Source organism: Carettochelys insculpta, chromosome 22, assembly GCF_033958435.1.
Source record: "Carettochelys insculpta isolate YL-2023 chromosome 22, ASM3395843v1, whole genome shotgun sequence".
Lineage (NCBI taxonomy): Eukaryota > Metazoa > Chordata > Testudines > Carettochelyidae > Carettochelys > Carettochelys insculpta.
Window position 1 is genome coordinate 1,008,148 of NC_134158.1, and position 22,625 is coordinate 1,030,772.

The window sequence follows — 22,625 nt, forward strand, 5'->3', positions numbered from 1 at the left end:
TGGGGTGAGGGGTAAAGGACGGGGCAGGGAAGGATTGCCAGGGGAGCGGGGGAGGAGAGGGAGTGGTAGTGGAGTTGGGGTGAGGGAGGAAGTGCAGTGGGGTGGGGGAGGGGAGGGAGGGCCAGGTGAGTGGGACAAGGGGGGCGGGACTAGGAAAGCAGATTGGAAGATTTGTCACTGATTGGTGATGGAGCCTTGTCTATACTATGTCAGGCGCCCATCCGTCCCATATCGGGTGGAACAGCCCCATATTTTGGGGGCCAGAAAGGCATCCCAGCTTATCTTTTAAAAGGGGCTAATTGCCCTGTATTCCCACACACCCCCGCTGGCTGACTGGGAGCTCACCCCCGGCTGCTGCCAGGTTCCCAGCTCCCCACACCTCAGTGGAGCCGGGAGGAGCCGCCCCCACCACCATATCTCCCTGTCCTGTGTTTGGGATAGGGAGATACGGTCACCCTAATACCAGCGAAAGAGTCACCTGTTCGGGGCTGATTTTCTGGGTTCGATTCTGCGCACCTGGTAAAGACGCACGAAATCAAACTCTCTGGAGCTGACAGTCGACCCCTGAACTCCTCCATATCGCGAGGAGTAAGGGAGATCGATGAAGAGTTTCTTCCATCCACTTCCCTCTGTGTAGCCGGCCAGGTAAGTCAACTGCAGAGAGGTCGAGTCTAGCTCCGCAACTGCAGAAACTAGAATTGTGTATCTGCCATTGACTTAACTCCCAGTGTAGACGGAGCCTGGGAAGTGGGGACCACACACAGGGCTGATCAGAGCTCAGTGCTGCAGACTGGCAGTAGGGGGCGCTCTGACCTCGCTAGTGCCAGTGGTTGAGCAGAACTGACAGCCAGGGCTGTTTGGCATCCTTAAAAATCTCACAGCGCTGCTTGAACAGGGGCTCTGAGTGTGCCCAGAGTCCAGCCTGGGTGACTGCAGGTTGCCTCCTGCAGGGCCAGGCGGTGTGGGGTTCATCTTCCACCCTTCCCTTCAGACATCCTGCAGCCGTGTGGTGCGCTGCTGGCCAGCCGGTGTATTTCCCTTCAGAGGTGGCTGCATTTCAGTGGGGGGGGCGCGGGAACGATTCCGGTAGGTCAGCGTTTCCTGAAGTAATTTGGCCACAGAACACTTTTGGGCTTGGAATATATTGACGGCCCACAGACAGGCTGGGCCCGGGGAGAGGGAGATTCATACCGAAAAATTGCTGCCTGTAATTCTCCAAAGCTGATTTTAAAAAGTTCCAGGTTTTAGATGCCTTTTATTTTACAAAGAACAAAAACTAACAAGAGAAAATTATGTGAATGAACAAGTGACGGGAGGATGTACAGCAATCCTATCATTAATTATAAAAATTAAAAATTAAGTGCAAACCCAGAATAAAGCATCCAGGGGAAGGGGCATCCAGGGGTCATAGAGCTGAGCCAGGGGCTGGGGAAATGGGAGTCCCCCAAGGTCATAGAGACTGAGACTAGAGAGGCTGATTACAGGGACACAGTCGGAGCTGGGATCTATGGTCCCACACCCAGAGCCAGGGCTGGATTCTACCCCCAGGGATGGAGCCCGGCGGGAAAGTGAAGATCGGGGCCTCGGCAGCAGCATCGATAAATGTCACCTGTCCCCGGTCACAGTCCAGACACACCCGGATCCTGCAGGGGGCCTGGCTCAGGGGCAGGGGGGTCACAGGGGAGGTGAGAGCCTGGAACTGATCCCCCAACTGCTGCACAGCCCAGATCCCCGCCTCAGGGCTGAGGCTGATCAGTCCCTTCCTGCTCACAGACTCTCTGGCCACCCCCACAGCCCAGCATCGCCCACCCCCCACCTCCACCTCCCAGCAATGTCTCCCCAAGGTGAACCCCTCACAGCCCAGCACACAGGGCCGAGTGTCGAATCTCTCCGGGTTGTCGGGCAGTCGCTGCCGTGTATGTTCCCGTCTCACACTTTTCCCACCCTCAGACAGGACGAGTTGGGGATGAGCCGTGTCTGGATCCAGAGTCACATTGGCTGCAAGGGAGAGAGAATCAGAGCGTGAGGGGCAGAGCTCAGCCCTGGGGGGATGGTTTGATGGGTCAGTGACAGAATCGGGCCCAGCTGGAGGGTGAGTCAGAGAATCTCCTTCCCCCAAGCTGTGCCCAACAGCTCTGAGATCTCGGCCCAGGGCTGGGGAGAGCCACTCACAGGCAGGGCCGGGTCAGGGACAGGGTGAAAGGATCGGCTGGGCCAGGCCTGGGGCTCAGGATCTTTCCCCTCCTGCCCCCACCTATCCCTGGGGAGGGACTAGAGACTGGGAGCCCCAGCAGATGGTCCAACTCAGTGACCACTGGCAGAGCTCCCCTCCCCCCAACACACACCTTAAATCTCCCTGTGTCTCAGCTGCCCCTGGGCTGGACTTTGCTCCGGGGCCTGCCCACTGCACCCGGCCTGCTGGGAAATGTCACAGCTCAGGGAATAACAGGCCACATACGACCAGGATAGATCCTGCCCTGAATATCACAGCTCAGCAGCAGCTGCAGCAGCAGAAGAGTCCATTAGCCTGGGGCACAGAGGGAGGGGTTAACACACGGGAAGGGGTTTGATGGTGAAATGGACAAGAACTACAAGTGTCAGGGAAGAAGGGGGATTAGGGTTTTGTGGGCCCCTGGGCGAGAACATGTGAGGGCCCCTCTCCTCCTGCCTGCTGTCCCCCAACTCCTCATGCTTCTGTCATGGGAATGGGGTCAGCGCACAGGGCACCTGGTGCTCCAGCTGGAGACTAGGCAACTCCCTCACCCTGACTACACTCCCTGGCTGGAGTGCTGGGTGGGTGGAGCAGGAGACACACAGCAAGACCCCAAGCCCAGACCCCCAGTCTGGCAGTAGCACTGGGGGGCAGCAGGCAGAGCTGGCTCTGGTGCCTTGATGGATATTTTTCCTGGGCTCCACAACCAGCCAGGGGCTCTGGGCTCCGCTCCTGCTCTCCTCGTGGGGAGGAGGGGGAGAGGAGTATAAAACAGGTGGCTGGTGGAAAGAGGGAGAGGGCCATGCTAGTGATGGGAGGAAAGTGATGCCCTGTGTACCAGAGACAGGCACAGGCTGGGATCATGGTGGGTGCAGAGAGCCAAAAAGAAAGAAGCTCCCAGCTCTGGTCACAGGCGCTCCCCAGGGGTGTGTAATGGCCCCAGGAGAGCCCCCGGCTCTGATCCTGGCTCCGTCCCTCTGCTTGTGTCTGCAGCAGGGATCACCAACAGACACAGTCCCTGCTCATCCCATCAGCGTAGGGTCACTGCAGAGCTCATGGCTTTCTTCAGAGGGGAGAATGAGAAGGGAAAAACAAGTGCCCCTGACTGTATTCCAACTGAGCGTTCCCCCCATTTGAACAAGTTGCACAAACCTCTCCAAAAAGCAAAGCAGGTAAATGAACAGCCAGTGTCTCATATCGCAACAAAATCATAAAAGTGACATTGAAAATGGAAAACTTCCACACAAATGCAAGAAGCTGCCGCAGGAGGATCTGATTTGGGACAAACATTTCTTGTCAGTGGAAGGAGAATGACACTTACCGATGCCCATATGCGGTTTGCCTAAAGATGAAAGAGACACACACACGTTAGGGGTTTCCCACTTGTAATGTTTTTATGTCCCTTTATCCTCACCACAGCAGTTCCGACTGAGGAATTATTTCCACACACTCTCCCCTGAAGGAGCTCAGACTGGACAGGTTGTGTTTAGGGTTTTCCTGTACAACCCCTGCCCTCCCCTTTCCAGTAATGGAACCGGTCTGTGCCCTTCCCCCCACTGCTGAACAACTGGCTCTGCGGAGGAGTTTGGGCTGAAAGCGGAGCCGGGGGAGGAGCAGAGCTACAACTGGGGAAGGAGCTGCACTGAGGGCAGAGTGGAGCTGTGACTGGGATGGGAGCTGGGCTGGGGGCAGAGTGGGAGCAGGAAGTGCTCCCTCTGCACCCCCATGTGGGCTGGCCTTGGCCTCCTGAATATTCCTGCATGTACCCCTAGGAAGGTGGGTCCCACTGTTTGGGGATCACTTGAGTGGAGGATTCGTCAATCCTTCTGGCCTTACGCTCTGTGTCTCTATTGCTGAACTGACCATCGGTTTTTCTATTTGCTTTTGGTGGGAAATTTATCCGGTCTAGTCAATCCCCACATTTTACAAAGTTACATGAAAAACAACTCACAGCTCCAAACAGAAAGGTAATAATAAAAAAGCACGTCCGCAAACAAACAGAAAAGGGATTTGTTTGGAACAAGATAAATTTAATGCAAAGCCTCCCCGCAGGAGGGTCTAATTTTCTTACAAAACCTTCTCAGAAGAAGGAGAATGACACTTACTTATTTCTTCATTCAGTTTGTCTGAAATTGAAGAGAAATAAATGTTATATATAATATAGATGCATGTGTCTGTTAGGCAGTTCCCTTTTCTTATGCCTCATTTCTCTTTATCATTAATAAAAAAAATGAAGACAGAGAACTCAACATCTCCTTCGGGACATTAGACAAAAACATTCATTGGTCCCTTCTGGTCTTGAGCTCTGTGATTCTATTGCTCTACCAGTTTTTCAAATTAGCTTTTGCTACAAAATAGATCAAAAGTGGTGCTTCCCCACATCTTGGTCCTGCTGGAACTGGACTCAATGACCTCTCAAGGTCCCTTCCAGTTCTGTGATTCAACTGTATATTTTAGAGAGTTTGTCTCTTTGTATCCTCCTAAATGGGAAGAGGTAGGACCTCCAAATTCAGTATATGGATTCCTCTTATCAGAATTTAAAGCAATATAAGGGTTTGGTTGTGTCAGGAAAATGAGATGTGCCTGGAATGGGATTTATTCTCATAAAACCAAACAGGATCACTGAATGCAGGACAGTCCTCAAAATTAACAACCGAGTAAATGTTGAAAGAGACTGAACCAAGATGAGCCAGAAAAATTTAGGATGAACCTAGAATAGGCTTGTTTCTTAATAAACCTTCCAGAAATTTCGAAGCATGTTCTGTTTCAACACACCTAAATCAATGATTAAGGTTTGAAAACAAAAAGAAAATGTTACTGGAAACCACATTAACTGCTGCCTTTTTTTTGTTAACACACTGAAGAAAAAGAGAATTTAAAGCAACAAAAAATAAATACACTTCATGAAATTCCCCTCTATAAAATGTCTGAAAAAATTCAATGGAAATGTGTTAATCTTTTTTTTTTTTCAAAAAAAGTCCAGAATAAAAATTAACTTCATCAAAACAACATTGTAATTTTGAAAAACACAACCATTTCAATGAAGGATGGACTTTTCCACTTCTTGTCAAACAACCCCGAATTGAGTTAAGGACCTGAGCAGTGCTGGGTAAATCTGCTCGTGAAGTTATAATCAGGATGTGTATAACATTTCAGCTGTCATAGGGTTAGTTAGAGCATCAGAGCGGAAATGCAGCATGACCTGCCTGTGCCCCAGGAGAAAGGAACTGGGAAGTATTTCTGTCCAAGCGTCTGTCATTTCTCACTCTAGTGGTAACATGACACAATCCATCGTTTACAGTCAAGCTCTGAGATACAGTCACATCTGCTCTGATCCTACTGACAGAAACCGAAAACTCCAAGATCTCTACAAACATTCAGAAACCTGAATTACCCACCAGGAGAAATAAAAAACAAATCGACAGGGCCAGACGAATACCCAGAAACCAACCCCTCCAAGACAGGCCCAAAAAAGCCAAAAACAGAACACCACAGGTGCGCCTACACTTGGAACTAACTTTGAAGTTAACTTCAAAGTTATGCACTACATCAAAGTAGCCAGTAGAGAGTCTACACACATTTTCCCTTCCTTCTAAGTCCTTACTCCATTCCTGGGAATGGAGCAGTGCCCATCTTCAAAGTTTAACTTTGAAGCAGGGTGTGGGAAGATGCTCAACTATGAAGTAAGCAACTTCGAAGTTATTTTCATAGTTTAGACACAGCCCACTTGTCTACCTGCAGCCCCCAACTCAAACCCCTGCAACACATCATTAAAGACCTACGACCTATCTTAAATCAGGATGCCACTCTCCAGAAGACCCTAGGTGACCGGTCTGTTCTTTCCTATAGGCAACCTCCAAACCTAATGAGGATTCCCACCAGCAACCACAGTCGATACCACAATACTACTAATCCTGGAACTTTTCCATGCAACAAGCCCCATTGCCAACTTTCTCCACATATCTATTCTGGAGATACCACCACTGGACCTAACCACGTTAATTACAGAATCACAGGCACATTCTTCTGTTCCTCAGCTAACATCATGTATGCCCTCATATGCCAACAATGCCCAAACACCATGTATGTAGGACAGACGGCAAACACTCTTCCACAAAGAATGAATGGACATAGAACAGACATCAAACAACTCCAAATATACAAACCTGTCAGCCAGCACTTTAATGGAGCGGGTCATCCTGTTAAAGACCTGAAAGTTTGTGTTCTACTGAAAAGGTACTTTAACAACTGCCTTCAGAGGGAATGCTCAGAACAAACGTTCATAGAACCATAGAATACTCGGACTGGAAGGGACCTGGGAGGTCACTGAGTCCAGCCTCCTGCCCTCATGGCAGGACCTAGTACTGCCTAGACCATCCCTGATAGACATTTATCTCACCTGTTCTTAAATCTCTCTAGAGATGGAAATTCCACAACCTGCGTAGGCAATTTATTCCAGCGTTTGACCACCCTGACAATAAGGAACTTTTTCCTAATGTCCAACCTAAACCTTTCTTACTGCAGTTTAAGCCCATTGCCTCTTGTTCTATCCTCAGAGGCCAAGCAAAACAATTTTTCTCAATCCTCCTTATGACACCCTTTTAGATACCTGAAAACTTTTATCACGTCCCGCCTCAATCTTCTCTTTTCCAAACTAAACAAGCCCAATTCTTTCAGCCTTTCTTCATAGGTCATGTTCTCCAGACTTTTGATCATTCTTGTTGCTCTTTTCTGCACCCTTTCCAATTTCTCCACATCTTTCTTGAAATGCGGTGCCCAGAACTGGACACAATGCTCCATCTGAGGCCTAACCAGCACAGACTAGAGCAGAATGACTTCTTGTGTCTTGCTTGCAACACACCTGTTAATGCATCCCAGAATGATGTCTGCTTTTTTTGTTACAGCATCACACTGTTGACTCATATTTAGCTTGTGGTCCACTATAATCCCTAGATCCCTTTCTGCCATACTCCTTCCAAGACAGCCGCTTCCAACTCTGTATGTGTGAAACTGATTGTTTCTTCCTAAGTGGAGCACTTTGCATTTGTCTTTATTTAACTTCATCCTGTTTACCTCAGGGCATTTCTCCAATTTGTCCAGATCATTTTGAATTTTGACCCTATCCTCCAAAGCAGTTGCAACCCCTCCCAGCTTGGTATCTTCTGCGAACTTAATAAGCATACTTTCTATCCCAATATCTAAATCATGGATGAAGATATTAAACAGAACTGGTCACAAGATCCCTGCGGAACCCCACTTGTTACACCTTTCCAGCAGGAATGAGAACCATTTATAACTACTCTCTGAGTACAGTTATCCAGCCAGTTTTGCACCCACCTTATTGTAGCCCCTCTAAGTTGTATTTGCCTAGTTGATTGATAAGAATATCATTCAAGACCATACCAGAGGCCTTGCTAAAGTCTAGGTATACCACATTGTGGCAGGGTGGGGCCAGGAGAGGGGAGACAGGAGTGAAAACAGAGGGGAGACAGAGCTGGCAATCAAAGTGGGAGCAGCTGAGGAGTAGGCTGCCCTAAATCAATTAGGGCCAGCTGATCCTGCTCAGGGCTGCCTTTATAAGCTCTTCTCCATGCAGGGCAAAGGGGAAGGGTGGGGAAGGAGAGTTTGGGTTCATACGGTGGGGACAGTGGACTAAACAGGGCAGCTGCGGCCCAGGAGTGCGACTGACTCCACCACGCACATCCACTTCTTCTCCCTTATCCACAAGGCTCGTTATCCTATCAAAGAAAGTTCTCAGATTGGTTTGACATGATTTGTTCTTTACAAATCCATGCCGGCTGTTCCCTATCACCTTCCACTTTCCAAATGTTCACAGATGATTTCCTTAATTACTTGTCCCATTATCTTTCCTGGCACAGAAGTTAAGCTGACTGGCCTGTAGTTTCCTGGGTTGTTCTTATTCCTCTGCTTATAGATGGGCACTAGATTTGCCTTTTTCCAGTCTTCTGGAATTTCTCCTGTCTCCCTTGATTTTCCAAAGATGATAGCTAAAGGCTCAGCTACCTCCTCTATCAGCTCCTTGAGTATTCAACGATGCATTTCATCAGGTGCTGGTGACTTGCAGACATCTAACTTTTCTACGTGATTTTTAACTTGCTCTTTTTTATTTTATCTTCTAAAGCTATCCCTTTCCCAGAAGCATTCACTACATTAGGCATTCCTTCCTCAGACTTCCCACTGAAGATTGCAACAAAGAAGTCATTAAACATCTCTGCCATTTCCAAGCTTCCTGTTACTGTTTCTCCCTCCTCACTGTGTAATTCAAACTCACAAAATATGAGGACTAGAAGGGACCTCAGAAGGTCATCGAGTCCAGCTCCCTGCCCTCAAGGCAGCACCAAGTACTACCTAGACCATCCCTGGAAGACATTTATCGAACCTGTTCTTAAATATCTCCAGAGATGGAGATTCCACAACCTCCCTAAGCAATTTATTCCAGTGTTTGACCACCCTGACAGTTAGGAGCTTTTTCCTAATGTCCAACCGAAACCTCCCTAGCTGCAGTTTAAGCTTATTGCTTCTTGTTCTATCAAATTCATATTCAAATTTGACAGATTAACATGTGGTTTGAACAGCAACAGCAATTACCTGACCTGTTATAAGGACTATTTTACATATTTCAATGTTTTTTCTAACTCTTAACTTCCCCACCTTACATACACCCACATACCCCACTGTCCCTCTGCTCTTCTGATTTACCAACCTGAAGAACAATTATTCTGATTTGTTAACCTTGGTAACAATTTTTGGACCTCATATATCGAGTCTGCTCTGGTATGGCTATGGTCTGAAGAAGAGGGTCTGTCCCACAAAAGCTTGTCACCTAATAAATTATTTTGTTAGTCTTTAAAGCACTACATGACTAGTGTTTTGTTTTGATAGAATACAGACTAACACCACTATCTCTCTGTCTCTAATGGTAATTCTAATGGCACAAGATACTTTTGGAACAAATAAGATTTTTAATTAATCAACCTGTGTGTGGTCGACCCCAAGTTTGTGCCATTTTCACCCAGCAATTAAATAGAAGCACAACCTCATTGTGAATCAATTGAACAGAGCCTTTCACATTCCATTAACTCACTTTCCCCTCCTAGATCCCTTGTAGGTACCTTTGAACTTGCTCAAAGTCTTGGAGAGAGCAATAGTTTTCATGGAGAAACCACTGACTTGTCCTTCCAGTTCAGGGAAAATCTCCCCTGGCGGCTGGAACTTCCCCTTCTTACACCTGGACAGAAACAACGTCAGATGGTGATACGGCATTTAGTGACTTGGTTCTTCAGTTCTTGTCAGTGAGTCTCTGCTCTAACAGGCTGGGAGTTAGAATCCCTCCGCCTCTCCCAGCCTGAGAGCAGGTGCAGCACAGCCCAGGGCCCTGCAACATCCACTCAAAGGCCCTATTAATATGCTTGAAATCCAGCCTGGAGAGACCAGCTCTGGGGACAAAAGGGGAATTGCGTCTCCATGGCCCATTCACGCCTCGGCCTCCAGGCTCTGAGGGACAGGATGCTGCCAGTGGAAGTGCTGTACAAATCTGCCCACTAGGAACTAGACTCAGACACCAATTCACCCAGTGCCCAGCAGTGACAAGCTGATGTTCCAGCCTCATAGTCCTGGGGCAGCCAGTCCCCCAGGGAGGTGACACCTCTAGGGAATACTTGAGGTCAGACTTTGCCATTGAGGGGATAAGTGTAAAGTCTGTGCAGGGGTGAGACCCTCAGGCTGGAGATGATCAGGGATATTTGTAGCTTAGATGTGACCCTCCCCTAACATCTCACTGTAGAGCCCTGGGGAGATTCGGTGCTAACATCATCTCTCAGCTCTTTCCCAACACTGGGAGGTGGGAGGGGAGTGAGAGCCACGTACCTCCTCAAGGTGCTTCTGACGTCCTACAGGGGAAGGAGAGAAAAGAATCTCAGTCCCACACAACACGCACAGGGGATCCCAGGGAAGGGAGTTTGCAAATCTAGGGAAGAGGGGCCCTGCCCTGGCCCCAGGGCCTTGGATTCCCTGAGCTACTGAGGCTTTACCATCTCCAATATCTCTGTGTTTGTAACTCGAGACTTCTGACTGTTGGACCCCAGAGCTTATGATTCAGGAGCCTCCCTTCCCTGTGTGGGGAGCTGGGACGTTTGTTACCACAGGCACCAGCTTCCACTTCTCCCAGGGGGTGCAGAACCCCACTCCCACTCCACCCCTCCAGCAATGCCACACTTTGCCCCACCTCTTCCTGCCCCCGCACTTCCTCTTCCCCTTCCCCATCTCCATCTGTGCCCATCCCCTCCCCACAGCACACCCTTGACCTGTTTCTTTCCTCCCCATCCCACATCTCCCCCCCCAGCTGACTGCGGCAGGCAGGACGTGCAGGGAGAAGTGGAGGAGCTGTGGCTGGTGGGTGCAAAGCAACAACTTAACTTTTTCAATGGGATCTCCAGCCCTGGGGCACACACAGAGTCTCTGTGTCTCCCTCAGTCTCACCTGCAGGAATTCACTCGCTGGCTTCTGACACTTCCCCTCCAGCTCACCCATCAGCTCACCGAGACGGGAAATCTGCGCAGAGAGTTCACTGACATTGTCGTTCTGGATCCTCACAATCTCCTCCTCCAGCTTCTCCAGCTGGGCCAGCAGGAGTCGCTCTTGTTCCTCCAGGAACTGCCGCAGCTGCTGGAATTCCCACACGATTTTCTGCCTCTCGGTTTGTGTCTGTTTCTGTAGGAAGACAGGGGAAGGGCTGGTCAGGGCCATGGGTGGCGCCTGGGCCCTGTCATGGGGGGCTGAGTGCGCAGGAGGGAGAACGTCTTTGAAAAACCTGATATCTGACGCTTGACTCTATTCTGTGCACACAAGGCAGAGGATTCTCTCACAGTTTCCCCCTTTGTCCCCTGTTATCGCTGTAAGGGAGGTTTCTAGGCCTGTGATGCTCAACATATTATGTTATCCGAGGACTCTGGGAGTTCAGGCGGCAGGAGGCCGGGCTCAGCGCCGCACTGACAGAGACGAAGTGGAGAAAAAAGAAGGAAGTGTGTGTGAACAAAAGGAGCAGACGCAGCAGGCAGCACTGCCTGGGGACAGTCCGTTCCCTTGGGGAGGGTTTGTGGGAAAGGCACAAGGGACAGATACTAACTCATCCCCTGCAGTGGAACCCCTGCCCTGAGCCATTTACACTCTAGCTGCAATGGAAGCTCAGGGCTTGTCTGCACACGGCTCTAACCCAGCAATCCCTGATCACAGAGACACTCACTAGCCCTCCTTCACCAAGGCCACGCAGGAGTCTGCCTCCAAACAGACCTCCCTCTGCCAGCCCTGATGGTTCATAACAACAGGCACCTACCAGGTACTCCCGGCTTTTCTCTTCTCCAGTCGCTTTCAGTCCCAGCAGCTTTTCTCTCTCTTCCCTCAGAGTCTTCAAACGGGCCTGGATTTTTCCCTGAGGAAACACAAAGGATTTGGGAGGTTTTACTTTGGGTCGAGAGGGGGGTGGCGCTGGGTGTTCCCCCCCAGAACTCAAGATAACTGTTAATCTTTGTGAGGTCAATACTCCCCAGCAGAGGACACGTTATTAATGCAGCCCCAGGGCTGGTCACAGCCAGACATGTTACAAATTCACGTTAGGGCTTTTTAGTAATTTGTGTGAGATCTGGATTCTGCCCAAGCTTTGTGGGTACTTGCGAATTGCTGAGTGGTGCAGCACGTTCCAGGACACTGGAGTCACATGGGGGTGAACCAGCTGCTCCATCTGAGCCCTGTTGTGGGTGGGCTGAGGGCATCTGAGGCCCATACAGCGTTCAGCCCAGTGACCTCCTCTAGTGCCGGCCACAGCATCTGAGTTTAACCCCTCGTGGAGCTGCGCAGGAGTTCAGCCTCCCAGTGGGAACCTCCTCTCCCTGTTGGGCCTGGGGCCTTCAGCAGCGCGTCTTTCCCTCCTAACGGCTGCTCCTCTTCACTGCTCAGTGCTGGTGAGATGGGCCTCATAGCCTAGTGGTTGGATACGGGACTTGGCCTTGGAAAATTGGGGGTTTATACCCAGCTCTGCCACTGACCTGCTGAGTGGGCTTGGACAAGTCACTTCCCCTCCACGTGCCTCAGATTCTCTTCCCACCCTTCGTCTGTCTTGACCAGTTAGAGTGTAAATGGCTCAGGGCAGGGATTGTCCCTCACTAGGTTCTGTGCAGGGCCCCACACACCCAAGGGCAGATCACATCTGGGGTCTGTAGAAGCTGCTGAGGTGCCAATTACAACAATAAACCCTGTGATAGAATTGGCAATAAGAGCCACAACTTGTAACTCGCCCTTCTGCAGCCTGAAGGCAGCTCTCTCACCTAGAACAGCCTCCGGCTCCTGAGAGTCAAACCTCACAGACCATTGAACAGCTCCTGGTCTGTGGAGAGTGCCCATGGGTCCCTGGGGAGCAGGGTTTGAAAGGGATCCCACTCCCATTTTACAACAGCCGCTATAAAAGGCAGGCAGCCAGTAAAGACCCATGTGGAGCCAGCTGCCTTCTGCAAAGATGAGTGAGTGAGGGCTGGGGGATGAGGTGGATGAGGTTATATGGGGGACTGGAGATGGCTGTCTTCAGTGATGGGGACGGGGATGAGGATGGGGATGGGGTAAGAGCAGGGGGCTGGAGGTACCTGGCTTTGTGGGAGGGGAGGGCCTCTGGCAGTTGGCTCGTGGGGCTTGCGGTGCTCAGGCGGCTGGCCCTGGCAGATTGGGGATTGGGCAGCTGACCCTGGCAATGGGCAGCTCGGGCGTCTTGGGCTGGTGGGTGGGCAGCTGGCCCCAGCAGCACAGGGCTTATATGGCTGGGGCTGGCAGGTGGGTGGCTGGCCCCAACACCATGAGGCCCAGATGGCTGGCCCCAGCAGCGTGGGGCTTGGGCATCTCAGGATGGTGGGCAGGTGGCTGACCCTGCCAGTGTGGCGCTTGGGTGGGCAGCTGGCCTGCAGCTGGGGCTGGTGGGTGAGTCGCTGGCCCTAGCAGTGCGGGGCTCAGGCAGGCGGCTCTGGCAGTGCAGGTCTTGGGCTGGCAGATGGCTGGCATGGGGCTCAGGCAGCTGCCCGGCTGGGGCTGCACCAGGCTCCTGCAAGGGGCCAGGAAAAACCATTTGTGCTTATTTTTAATTTTAAATAACATTTCTATCTCAAGTTGTGTTTGTGTTAAACAACGTCGTTCATTTTTTCTTAGAAGGGGGGTTGGGTGATGGCAAAGAAGGCGGGGGGGGGGGGGTGAAAGTGTCTCTAAAATCTAAAGAGGGGCAGGATGCCAAAAAGTTTGGGAGCCACTGCTTTAAACCAGCAACGAAGGGTCCTGTGGCACCTTAGAGACTAACAGGAAAGTTCTGAGCATGAGCTTCCGTGAGCACAGACTCACTGCATCAGGTGCTGCCCTTGGAAATCTGCAGGGCCAGGTGTAAATAAGCCAGAGCAAGGGTGGGGATAACAAGGTTAGCTCAGTCAGCAAGGGTGAGGCTCACTACTTTAAACCAGCCACCCCTCAACCTACAGAACACAAAGCCATTTACAAGCTCTCAGGGTAATTGCTCAGTCATGAGGAAAACTAACCCTGAACAAAACAAAAAGCAGTCAAGCAGCACTTTAAAGACGAGCAAAATGGTTTCTGAGGTGAGCTTTCCTGGGACAGACCCACTTCTTCAGACCATGGTCTGGCTCTGGTCTGAAGAAGTGGGTCTGTCCCACCAAAGCTCATCACCTAATAAATTATTTTGCTCGTCTTTAAAATGCTGCTTGACTGCTTTTTGTTTTGATAGTGTAGAGACTAGCACGGCTTCCTCTTTGTAACCCCCAAACAGTAAGAGAGAGAGAGCCTATAACGACCTGAAAATTCCTATCCCAGCTCAAACCATGTGCTTTTTAGGTCATTATAGGGGCTCTTTTGCACACTTGGCTTAATCTAATTCTTGACCCCACCCCACCTTCTGCCCCTCTGCTCTCCCATTTGCTCACCTTGATAATATTTTTCTGATTTGTCAACCTTATGGTTCTCTGAGCCCTAAATATTGAGTCTGTTCTGGTCTGGCTATGGGCTGAAGAAGAGGGTCTGTCCCACGAAAACTCATCATCTAATAAACTATTTTGTTAGTCTTTAGAGTGCTATTGCACTGCTTTTTTGTTTTAACCTCAATCTCCAGCAATGGCCGTTATTAGCACCTCTAACTCTCAACAAGCACACGGCGTATTTCCAACTACACACAACAATTACACACTCAGCAGGTTAGAATTTTAAAAACAATCAATGACAAAACATCTTTTGTTCAAAGCATCTCTAAGCTATACAGATTTACAGTCACAGCCCATTTTCCATACAGCACAGGGGGGAGGGGTGTCCCTCACAAGACAAACTTGAAAACGTCCTTTGTTGCCTTTTTGCCAGGCTGGAGCATCACTAATTTGTACAGCAACTTTCAGGCCCTGAAGGCTGCACACACCGGAATGGTGCCATTGAGTTGTCAGTAAAACGCAAAGTTATTACCCATCAGCCTGGACAGCAGCTCTGTACCTTGTACTCCTGGGCAGCCTCCTGGATGGGAACCACAGTGTGAGCGCGGTGAGCCTTGGATCTATCACACACCACACAGATGGGGGTTTGATCCTCTTCACAGAACAGCTTCAGAGCCTCCTGGTGCTCCCCACACACCCCGTCCCCACCTGCTCCCTTCGCTGCCTGCAAACTCAGCCGTTTGGTTATTTCTACCATGTTTGCCAGCTGCCTGTTGGTCTGGAGGCTTCTCTGCTGCACAGTCTCTCTGCACTGAGGGCAGCAGGCGGCTGGGTCGGGTCCCTCCCAGCACTGGCTGATGCAGGCTCGGCAGAAGTTGTGCCCACACTCCAGAGTGACCGGGGCTGTGAAATACTCCAGACAGACGGGACATGTGGCTTCTTCCTGGAGACTTTGCAGGGGGCTCCCTGCAGCCATGGCTCCCTCCGGGCTGGGAACAGGGTGAGTTTCGCTTCCCTGAGCTCAGGAACAGGCTCATGCGCTGCAGCGAGCGGGTGTTTCCCTGTCTGGATCTAACTCAGGCTGTTTGCTGGGCTGGGAGGAGCTCACGGTAACACCGGGGCCCTGGGACTCCCACGAGCTCATTGACTGGCCTAAGCGCTCATGGGCGGCCGGAGAACAAACAAACTCTGTTTATCTTCCAGGTGCCGCAGCCTCTGAAACAGAGTAACAGGCCCCAGCTGAAGTCAGAGCCCTGGAGGCTGTTGCGGGAAAGGGGCCACTCGGGCCAGTTTCAGGTGTGGGGAGTCACTGCCAGGGGTGCTGGTGCCTGCGGCGGAGGGCGCAGGGAGGCCACCCAGAGGGGCCGGGAGGGGCCGGGGACACCCACTTGGCAGTTAAAGTTGTGGTGGGAGCAGCCGGTCTCTGGAGTGCTCCCTCCCCGCACCTGTGCTCACAGAGGTTCCCCCGGACGTCAGCCTCCCCCTGTGGCGCAGGGCAGGGGCCGGGGCCGTGTGTGTCTAAGGGGGCCGCCAGTCTGGCAGAATTCACGGCTCTGCTTGGAGGGGGACACGGGTGTTTCCTTGTCAGCATTTCTCATTATTTCGGGGTGAAATGTTCTCAGCTGCACAGAATAAAGGGCCCTAAGTGGTTTTTAAAGATTTTTTCCCTCCCTTTCACAGTTGTGGGAAATACCTGGGGGCTCAGACAATCGGGCATCAGGGAATTGTCGTTCAGTGACCGGAGACGCGGAGATGCAGAAAGTTTCTCTCTCCATTTGATCCAACATTTCAAGAGCACGTGTCCTTTTCTATGTAGTGCTGGGGCTTTAGTTGGGGGCTTTTAGATGTTCACCGTTTTTCACAAATAATCAGGCGGTTTACTTTTTTTCTCACTTGGCAATTACAACATCGGCAGCCACCAAGAAGTCCTTAAGGAGCACCAACCACGTGGCTCTGGAGCCACAAGTAGCAGACTCCTGCCCTGGGGAGAGGAGATTCCCTGAGTCACTCTCCAGCTGGGCCCGATTCTGTCACTGACCCATCAAACCCTCCTCCAGGGCTGAGCTCTGCCCCTCACGCTCTGATTCAGAGAGTCTGTGAGCAGGAAGGGACGGATCAGCCTCAGCCCTGAAGGGAGATCTGGGCTGTGGAACAGGGCTGGGATCAGCTTCTGGCTCTCACCTCCCCTGTGACTCCCCTGCCCCTGAGCCAGGCCCCCTGCAGGATCCGGGTGTGTCTGGACTGTGACCGGGGGCAGGTGACATTTATCGATGCTGCTACTCAGGCCCTGATCTTCACTTTCCTGCCGGGCTCCGTCCCTGGGGAGAGAATCTGGCCCTGGCTGGGGCTGTGGCAATCCCAGCTCCAACTGTGCTCCTGAAATCAGCCTCTCCAGCCTCACATACATCAGTCCCTGTGAACTTGGAGGACTCCCATGTACCCAGCCCCTGGCTCCTCATCTCTTCCCCTCCCTCCCGGCATCCCCAGAGATAACAGGGGGAGGGGGATAAACCCCTGGCACTGCAGGAGGGGTTGTGAGCAGCAGATGTGGGGCTGGGTGGGGCAGAATTAACAGCTGGGCTGGGGACAGGCATATCAATTAACGGGGGGCAGAGGGTGAGAACCTGGAAGCTCCGCAGCAGCGGAAATGTTTTGTACTGAACTGTGTCCTTAGATCTCATTGGGGTTTCCGAGCCAGAACTCCTGCCACAGGGGTCAAAGTCCCCTTCCCCTCTAACTGCTGGGGAGCTGGTAACGCTGTGATTGTCGCACCCCTGGGGCTGGGCAGGGGGAGTTCTGACATCACCGGATAAAGCAGGACATATAATGGCCATGTCTACACGGGCAGCTTCTGTCAACAAAAGTCACTGTTGACACAGAAATTTCGGCAGAGTATCTGTGGGCAGATTGCTGCTTCGCACAACTTGCTCTATGGACCGAACAGCCAGACTGCGCTGCCCTGGGGAGACAGAACAATGCAATGGCAGCCCTGCAAACAGAGCGCTGCACGGCCCTCTGCCGACAAAACACTGTTGGCAGGGATGTTATACCTGAACTGGGAGAGGTATGAAGCTACTGGCAGAACAGCTGCCTTCTGTCGACACACTGGCGAGGGAGCGCTTTAACTGCATGGATGCGCTGGAGTTTTATCAACAGAAGCTGCCCGAGTCGAATGGCCGTAGTGTGTTGCTTTGAAACTCCGTTTTCAGGGCAGCCAGTGTCAGTTCAGACTCCTGGTGTGTAACCTCTCAGGTTAGCGACACTGCGAGAGTCAGAGGGGCTGGTGGGGAAATGGAGGGAAAAGGGAAGGAGAAAGTAAAACCAACTAACCAGAGTGTCCTGGAGAAAGGGTGAAAATCAATGGAAAACAGTGCCAGGAAAACCCCCTGCAGAGGAGAAGCAGCCAGAGGCAGGGAGAGGGGAAGGGATGAATCCAGGGGGAAGACTGGAGAACAGGAGGGGGATGTTCTGTGACAGAGATCACAGGGAGTGGGAGAGAGACAGGTATTTATGGTAAATAAAGAACATATTCCTTTCTCTTTTCCTGGCAGCACTTGTTGGGGGCAGAGTGGTGGGTTTGGTTCCCTGCTCAGCTGGATCCCCCCCAACGTCAGTAGGGAACAGACGGACATGTCCCTGTGCTGAGGGCTGGGGTTTGATTGTGGTTTGTTGATACCCAGCCTGTGCCGTCTCTTGTGCTCTCTGCAGCTGTGGAAATGAGCGTTCCCCAGCTGGTTCTGTGCCAAGGGGGCTGCACATGTGGGGCTGTCTCTCCCCTGTGATTTCTGAGGGGATGAATTTGTGAAAAGGAGGCTGAAGGTGTGTGAAATATGTTGCTCACATTCCTTCTGCACATCAGGAATCACAGTGGTGCCCAAGGAGGTGTTTGTGGGGTGGGACCTGCTCCCAGAGACAGTCTCTGGGGGTGTCTACACCAGGATGCAGGTTTCTGCCCCTCCTTGTGCAGTCTGTGTGTAAACAAGGCAAGTGGTTTCACCTCAGTGTCAGTGGCTGGAAAGTTCTGGGGGCGGGAAGGTGCTGGGGCGGGCTAGCCGTCACTGAGGTGAAACCATTACTCGCCTGAGCCCCACTAGGCCGGTACAATGAGATTGCGGCCTCATATTCACTACTGCATTGGAAAAACGAACAAACCTTTCTTCTCGGCTGGACATGAGCCTAGGCCCAAAATGGGGAGGAAGGAGCAACCCCACCCTCAGCCAGGGCTGGGACCCTTTCTGTGAGCTTCTAATTTCAATGACTGGGTGGGATTCATGGAGGGGCAGAGATGTTGCAATGCAGAGCATCACCTGGTCAAATATGTAGGTGCCTGGATAATCACAAGAACACCACGACCCTGAAGCGTAATAGCTCACACTTTTATTAATCAGGGTACATTTGTTGGATTTCTAGCTTGCAAGAGGAGTTGGCCTGTTTTCCCTACTTACCCCATTTTAGGCTGTTTTGGTCTATTTTAGCAGTAATGCAAATGGCCTGCAGAGCTCACACTCTGTGTCCATGTTAGGTAGGTGTTACTATTGTAGGCAGACACTTACGAATATGGATTTAAATAAGTGTATAAATAGCCTGTTAGGTGAGTATAAAAATATCTGTAGCTGATGTTCCAGCTTTGCTATTGTAACCGCACACTGAGGTAAATTGGTGGCCCTTATCTTGTGAAGCCTCAGCAGGTGCCCAACATTATCATGGCCCAGGTACATCCGTTCTCTTGTTTACCGAAAAGTAGTGGCAAAGGTCACCAGGTGGCATCTCCCTGGTGCTCATTCTTAGAATTTGCCCCTGAAGCTGCGACGTAGCCCTTTGTGCAGGAGTCTGCAACCGAAATAGCAACAAGAGCCATTGTTTTCAAATTCAGCTCCAAAAGCCAAGCTTCAAAAGCTGCAACGCACGTGAATACAAGACAGTCCTTAACAGATATGTACAAATAGTAAATAACATCCAACGGTACTTTGTGTAACCCCTGTTTTGAGAACAGCACAACGCAATGATTTTTACCGGTTAAAACGTTGTCACCCCATTACCTGTGTTTGCAGCAGAGTAGCCCTGAGAAACTCCAGCTCAGATCTGGGCTCCACACAACACACACTGAGGGACATCCCGGCCCTGAGGAGTTTGGTTAAAATGGAGAAGGCAAAGGGAAACTGAGGCACAAAGCAAGGCAGTGCGTTACTGAGGGTCACGCAGCATGTCAGTGGCTGAGGTCATCGTAGAAGCCAAATACGCCTTGTCCTGTCAGGGCCCTACCCTCTAGATCATGCTGCCTGCTAAGCAGCAGCACCACTGCCCCCATGAAAGAGTGTGTCCGCTGGGGGGAAGTGCTGTGATAAAGGCCCCATGTCCAGCAGGAAGAGGAGGTCCCACTGGGATGCAGAACTCCTGGGCAGCTCCGCGAGGGGTTAGACATCGATGCTGCGGCCGGCACTAGAGGAGGTCACGGAGCTGAACACTGTGTGGATGCTAATGCTTTGTGGCCCCCCACAACGAGGCTCCAGACAGCGCAGGTCCCTGCCAGGTACCACTGGGATCAGCCTGGAGCGTAGCAAAGCTAACCCCAGGCGGGAGCTGCCCCGTGCAAGGCTGAGCTGTGCTAGTGTGTACGTGGGCAGGGACAGGCCAAAGTGATTCCCTTAGTCCCACCAGGCAGCCTTTGCACAGCGCCGGGGCGCACTGCTTCCGGGTCCGTCACCTGGGCCTGCGACAGTGGGTACATTGCCATTGAAAGAGCCCCTCATTTCAGCCAACCCCAGCTGCTCTCATCCAGACAGCCCGTCCAGTCAGGAACAAGAAGTCCTGGGGCCCCTTAGAGACTCACAGAGGCTTTGGAGCATGAGCGTTCGTGGAGGCATCTGGGAAAGTGGGTCTTTGCCCATGAAAGCTCAGGCTCCAAAATCTCTGTGAGTCTACAAGGGGCCCCAGGACTTCTTGTTCTCGAAGACACAGACTAACACGGCTGCCTCTCTGGTACTTGTCCAATCACGGTGGCCACTGACCTATCCCCACCCCTCAGGACATCCCCACTCTGCATCCCTGGGCCTGCTCCCACCAGAGCCAAATCTCCCAGGGGGACCAGCCTTCAAGGGACACTTAAAACTTCAAATGTTGCTGCTGCTGGGTCCTGCTGGTGAGGGGGAGACAGCCCCATGCAGCCCTACGGCCTCGCTCAGCCCAGCGGGGGACACATTCCCAGTCCGGCAGGGCTGGGGAGTGCTGCTGGGGGCAGCGTGTGGGAGATGGGGTCTCAGAGGGTCTGTGGGGAGATCTGGGCAGTGAGGGGTGGGGCGGTCGGGGGCACACTGGGCAGTATGTGGGGGTGTTCGAGGGAAGGCTCAGGAGTTTGATGTGGATGTGGGTGAGTGTGTTAAACACCCTTCTCCTGGGGAAGCAAAACCGTTCCTCCAATTGAGTCTGTCCCCTGTGGCTGACCCCGAATGGCCCCCTCCCTCTGCCTGATCCCCTAACGAGGGACAGTACCAGGGAGGTCGCCGTGTTAGTCTGTATTCCAGCAACACAAGCCTGCCATCAGGGAGCGCTTTAAAGACTGAAAAACTGATGTGTTAGGTGATGAGCTTCCCTGGGACGGACCCACTTCTGCAGGTCTCTGTCTCATACATAACTGTATCCAGCTCCGTCTCTGCATCCCACAGTGAGGAGTGGTGAGTGGGATTCACACCAGAATTCGGTGTCTGAGGGGTTAATTTACGCTGTGGGGGAGGGGAAGAGAAGCAGAAACCAACAGTCAATGGAATAAAACACCCGGTGCTGGGACCAGGGACGTCGCAGTGGGCAGGAAGCCCAGCCCCAGCCCAGCGCCCTGCACACCCCACACGCTCAGCCCCCGGCCGGAGAGCTCTGCCCTCGGGGAGCGCCGGGTGGCGTCCGTCAGGGCGGCGGGTGCTCAGGACCTGCGGCCGTTGGCCTGCGGGGACCCCTCGGGGGGCGCTGAGGAGTCCCTGGGCGGTGGGAGCGGAGGGAGGCAGCGGCTGGGCGGCGGGGGCAGGGGTGCGGATGGGGCGTGAGGGGACAGACGGGCGGGTGGGAGGACGATCTCCTCCTTCCCCTCCCTTGGCAGGCAGCAGCCGGCCGGCGCTGGGCAGCGTGACGTCCGCGCTGGCTCTGCCCTGGGCCAGACAGCGCTGCTGCTGCGGGGGTGGAGGCAGAGCCGGGCAGCCGCCCTGGGACGTCCGTCCCTCCGTCCGTCCGTCCGTCACCGGCTCTGACAGACGCCTGGGGGGGACCTGCCCCTGGGGGGCAAACAGCTCTGAGGGGATGGAACGCTGAGGGAAAAGGGCGGGAAAAACCGGTTAGTTCCGGCTCCAGCCGCCAGCGCCCGACCGCCCCCCCCCCCCTGCACAGCTGCGCCCAGGGGGGTCCCGGTCAGGTGCTCCGACTCCATTGGGAGTGCGACAACCCAGTGACCACAACCACAGATGAGGCCACGGACACGTGTTCAACACAACCCCCCAGCGGGTGTGTCCGCAGCGCACAGGGAGCCCAGTAACAGAGAGGAAGCCCCGCTCGTCTCTACACTGTCGAAACAAAAAGCGGCCAAGTCGCACTTCACCTTCTCTGACGGACCTGAGGGTTGGGATTTGTGCCTCGAGTCCTTTCACCTTCTCTTCTAAAATGGCTCCCAGCTCACCCCTGGGCCAGAGAAAATCCTCTCTCTCATTCGGGAGGAAGACAAACACGGCACATGCCCCGCAGGTCACAACACCAGAGCTCTCCCCAGCCACGTCACTCTCCATTGCTCCCTTGACAGAGATCCCTTATTTGTTTCTAGTGCCGCCTTGGAGGGCACAAGAGAAACCCCGTACGAGAAAGGTTAGAACAGGTGTGTGGCTCCTCCCAAAGGCGAGCTGCCTGGGAGCTGCTCCTGTTCGCTGCTCCTCACAGGAGTCGCTGGGGCTGCCTCCTTTCGGGGCTGCGAGCTGGCTAGGCCCGGCTGAGTTGTGAATGAAAAGCCCCGGGCAGCGCGGAACAGCCCACGTCCTGCGTCCCTCTCCCCGTGGCCAGCCCGGCCCCTCTGCGCACCCCAGCGGCAGACGGCCGCGGAGAGGCAGCTGCTGGCGTGGGAGTTCCTGGCTCAACAAGAGCGCCTCCTGCTGGCACGGCTGGGAGAGCTGGCCCAGGAGATCGGGCCGAGGGGGGAGGAAAATGCCACCCAGCTGGGGGAGAAGATTTCCCGGGCTGGCACCCTCAACACACAGCTGGAGGGGACGTGTCAGCAGCCGGCGCTGGAGCTGCTGCAGGTGAGAGGGCGCTGGACGTGCCCAGGGCCCTATTAAGGAGGGGACTGAGGTGCCTGAAGCTCCAGGCCCAGAACAATTCAGACAGAATTTTTTGAGAGACGTTTTGAAGCATATGCTCCAAAATCTCTGTGAGTCTCTAAGGGGCCACCAAGTCCTGGTGCCTTTGGC

General features: G+C 52.8%; 1 protein-coding gene across 1 annotated transcript; it reads right to left on the minus strand.

The window, feature by feature from the left end:
- Positions 1–1,242: 1,242 nt before the first annotated feature.
- LOC142024869 (zinc finger protein RFP-like) lies at positions 1,243–15,215 on the minus strand. The gene is made up of 8 exons (XM_075017163.1): positions 14,750–15,215; positions 11,565–11,660; positions 10,712–10,942; positions 10,100–10,122; positions 9,346–9,461; positions 4,318–4,338; positions 3,534–3,554; positions 1,243–1,998 (listed from the first exon to the last, which is right to left on the minus strand). The coding sequence occupies exons 1-8, from the start codon at positions 15,164–15,166 to the stop codon at positions 1,466–1,468; spliced, it is 1,458 nt and encodes a 485-aa protein (XP_074873264.1). The 5' UTR covers positions 15,167–15,215; the 3' UTR covers positions 1,243–1,465.
- Between the last annotated feature and the right edge of the window lie 7,410 nt (positions 15,216–22,625).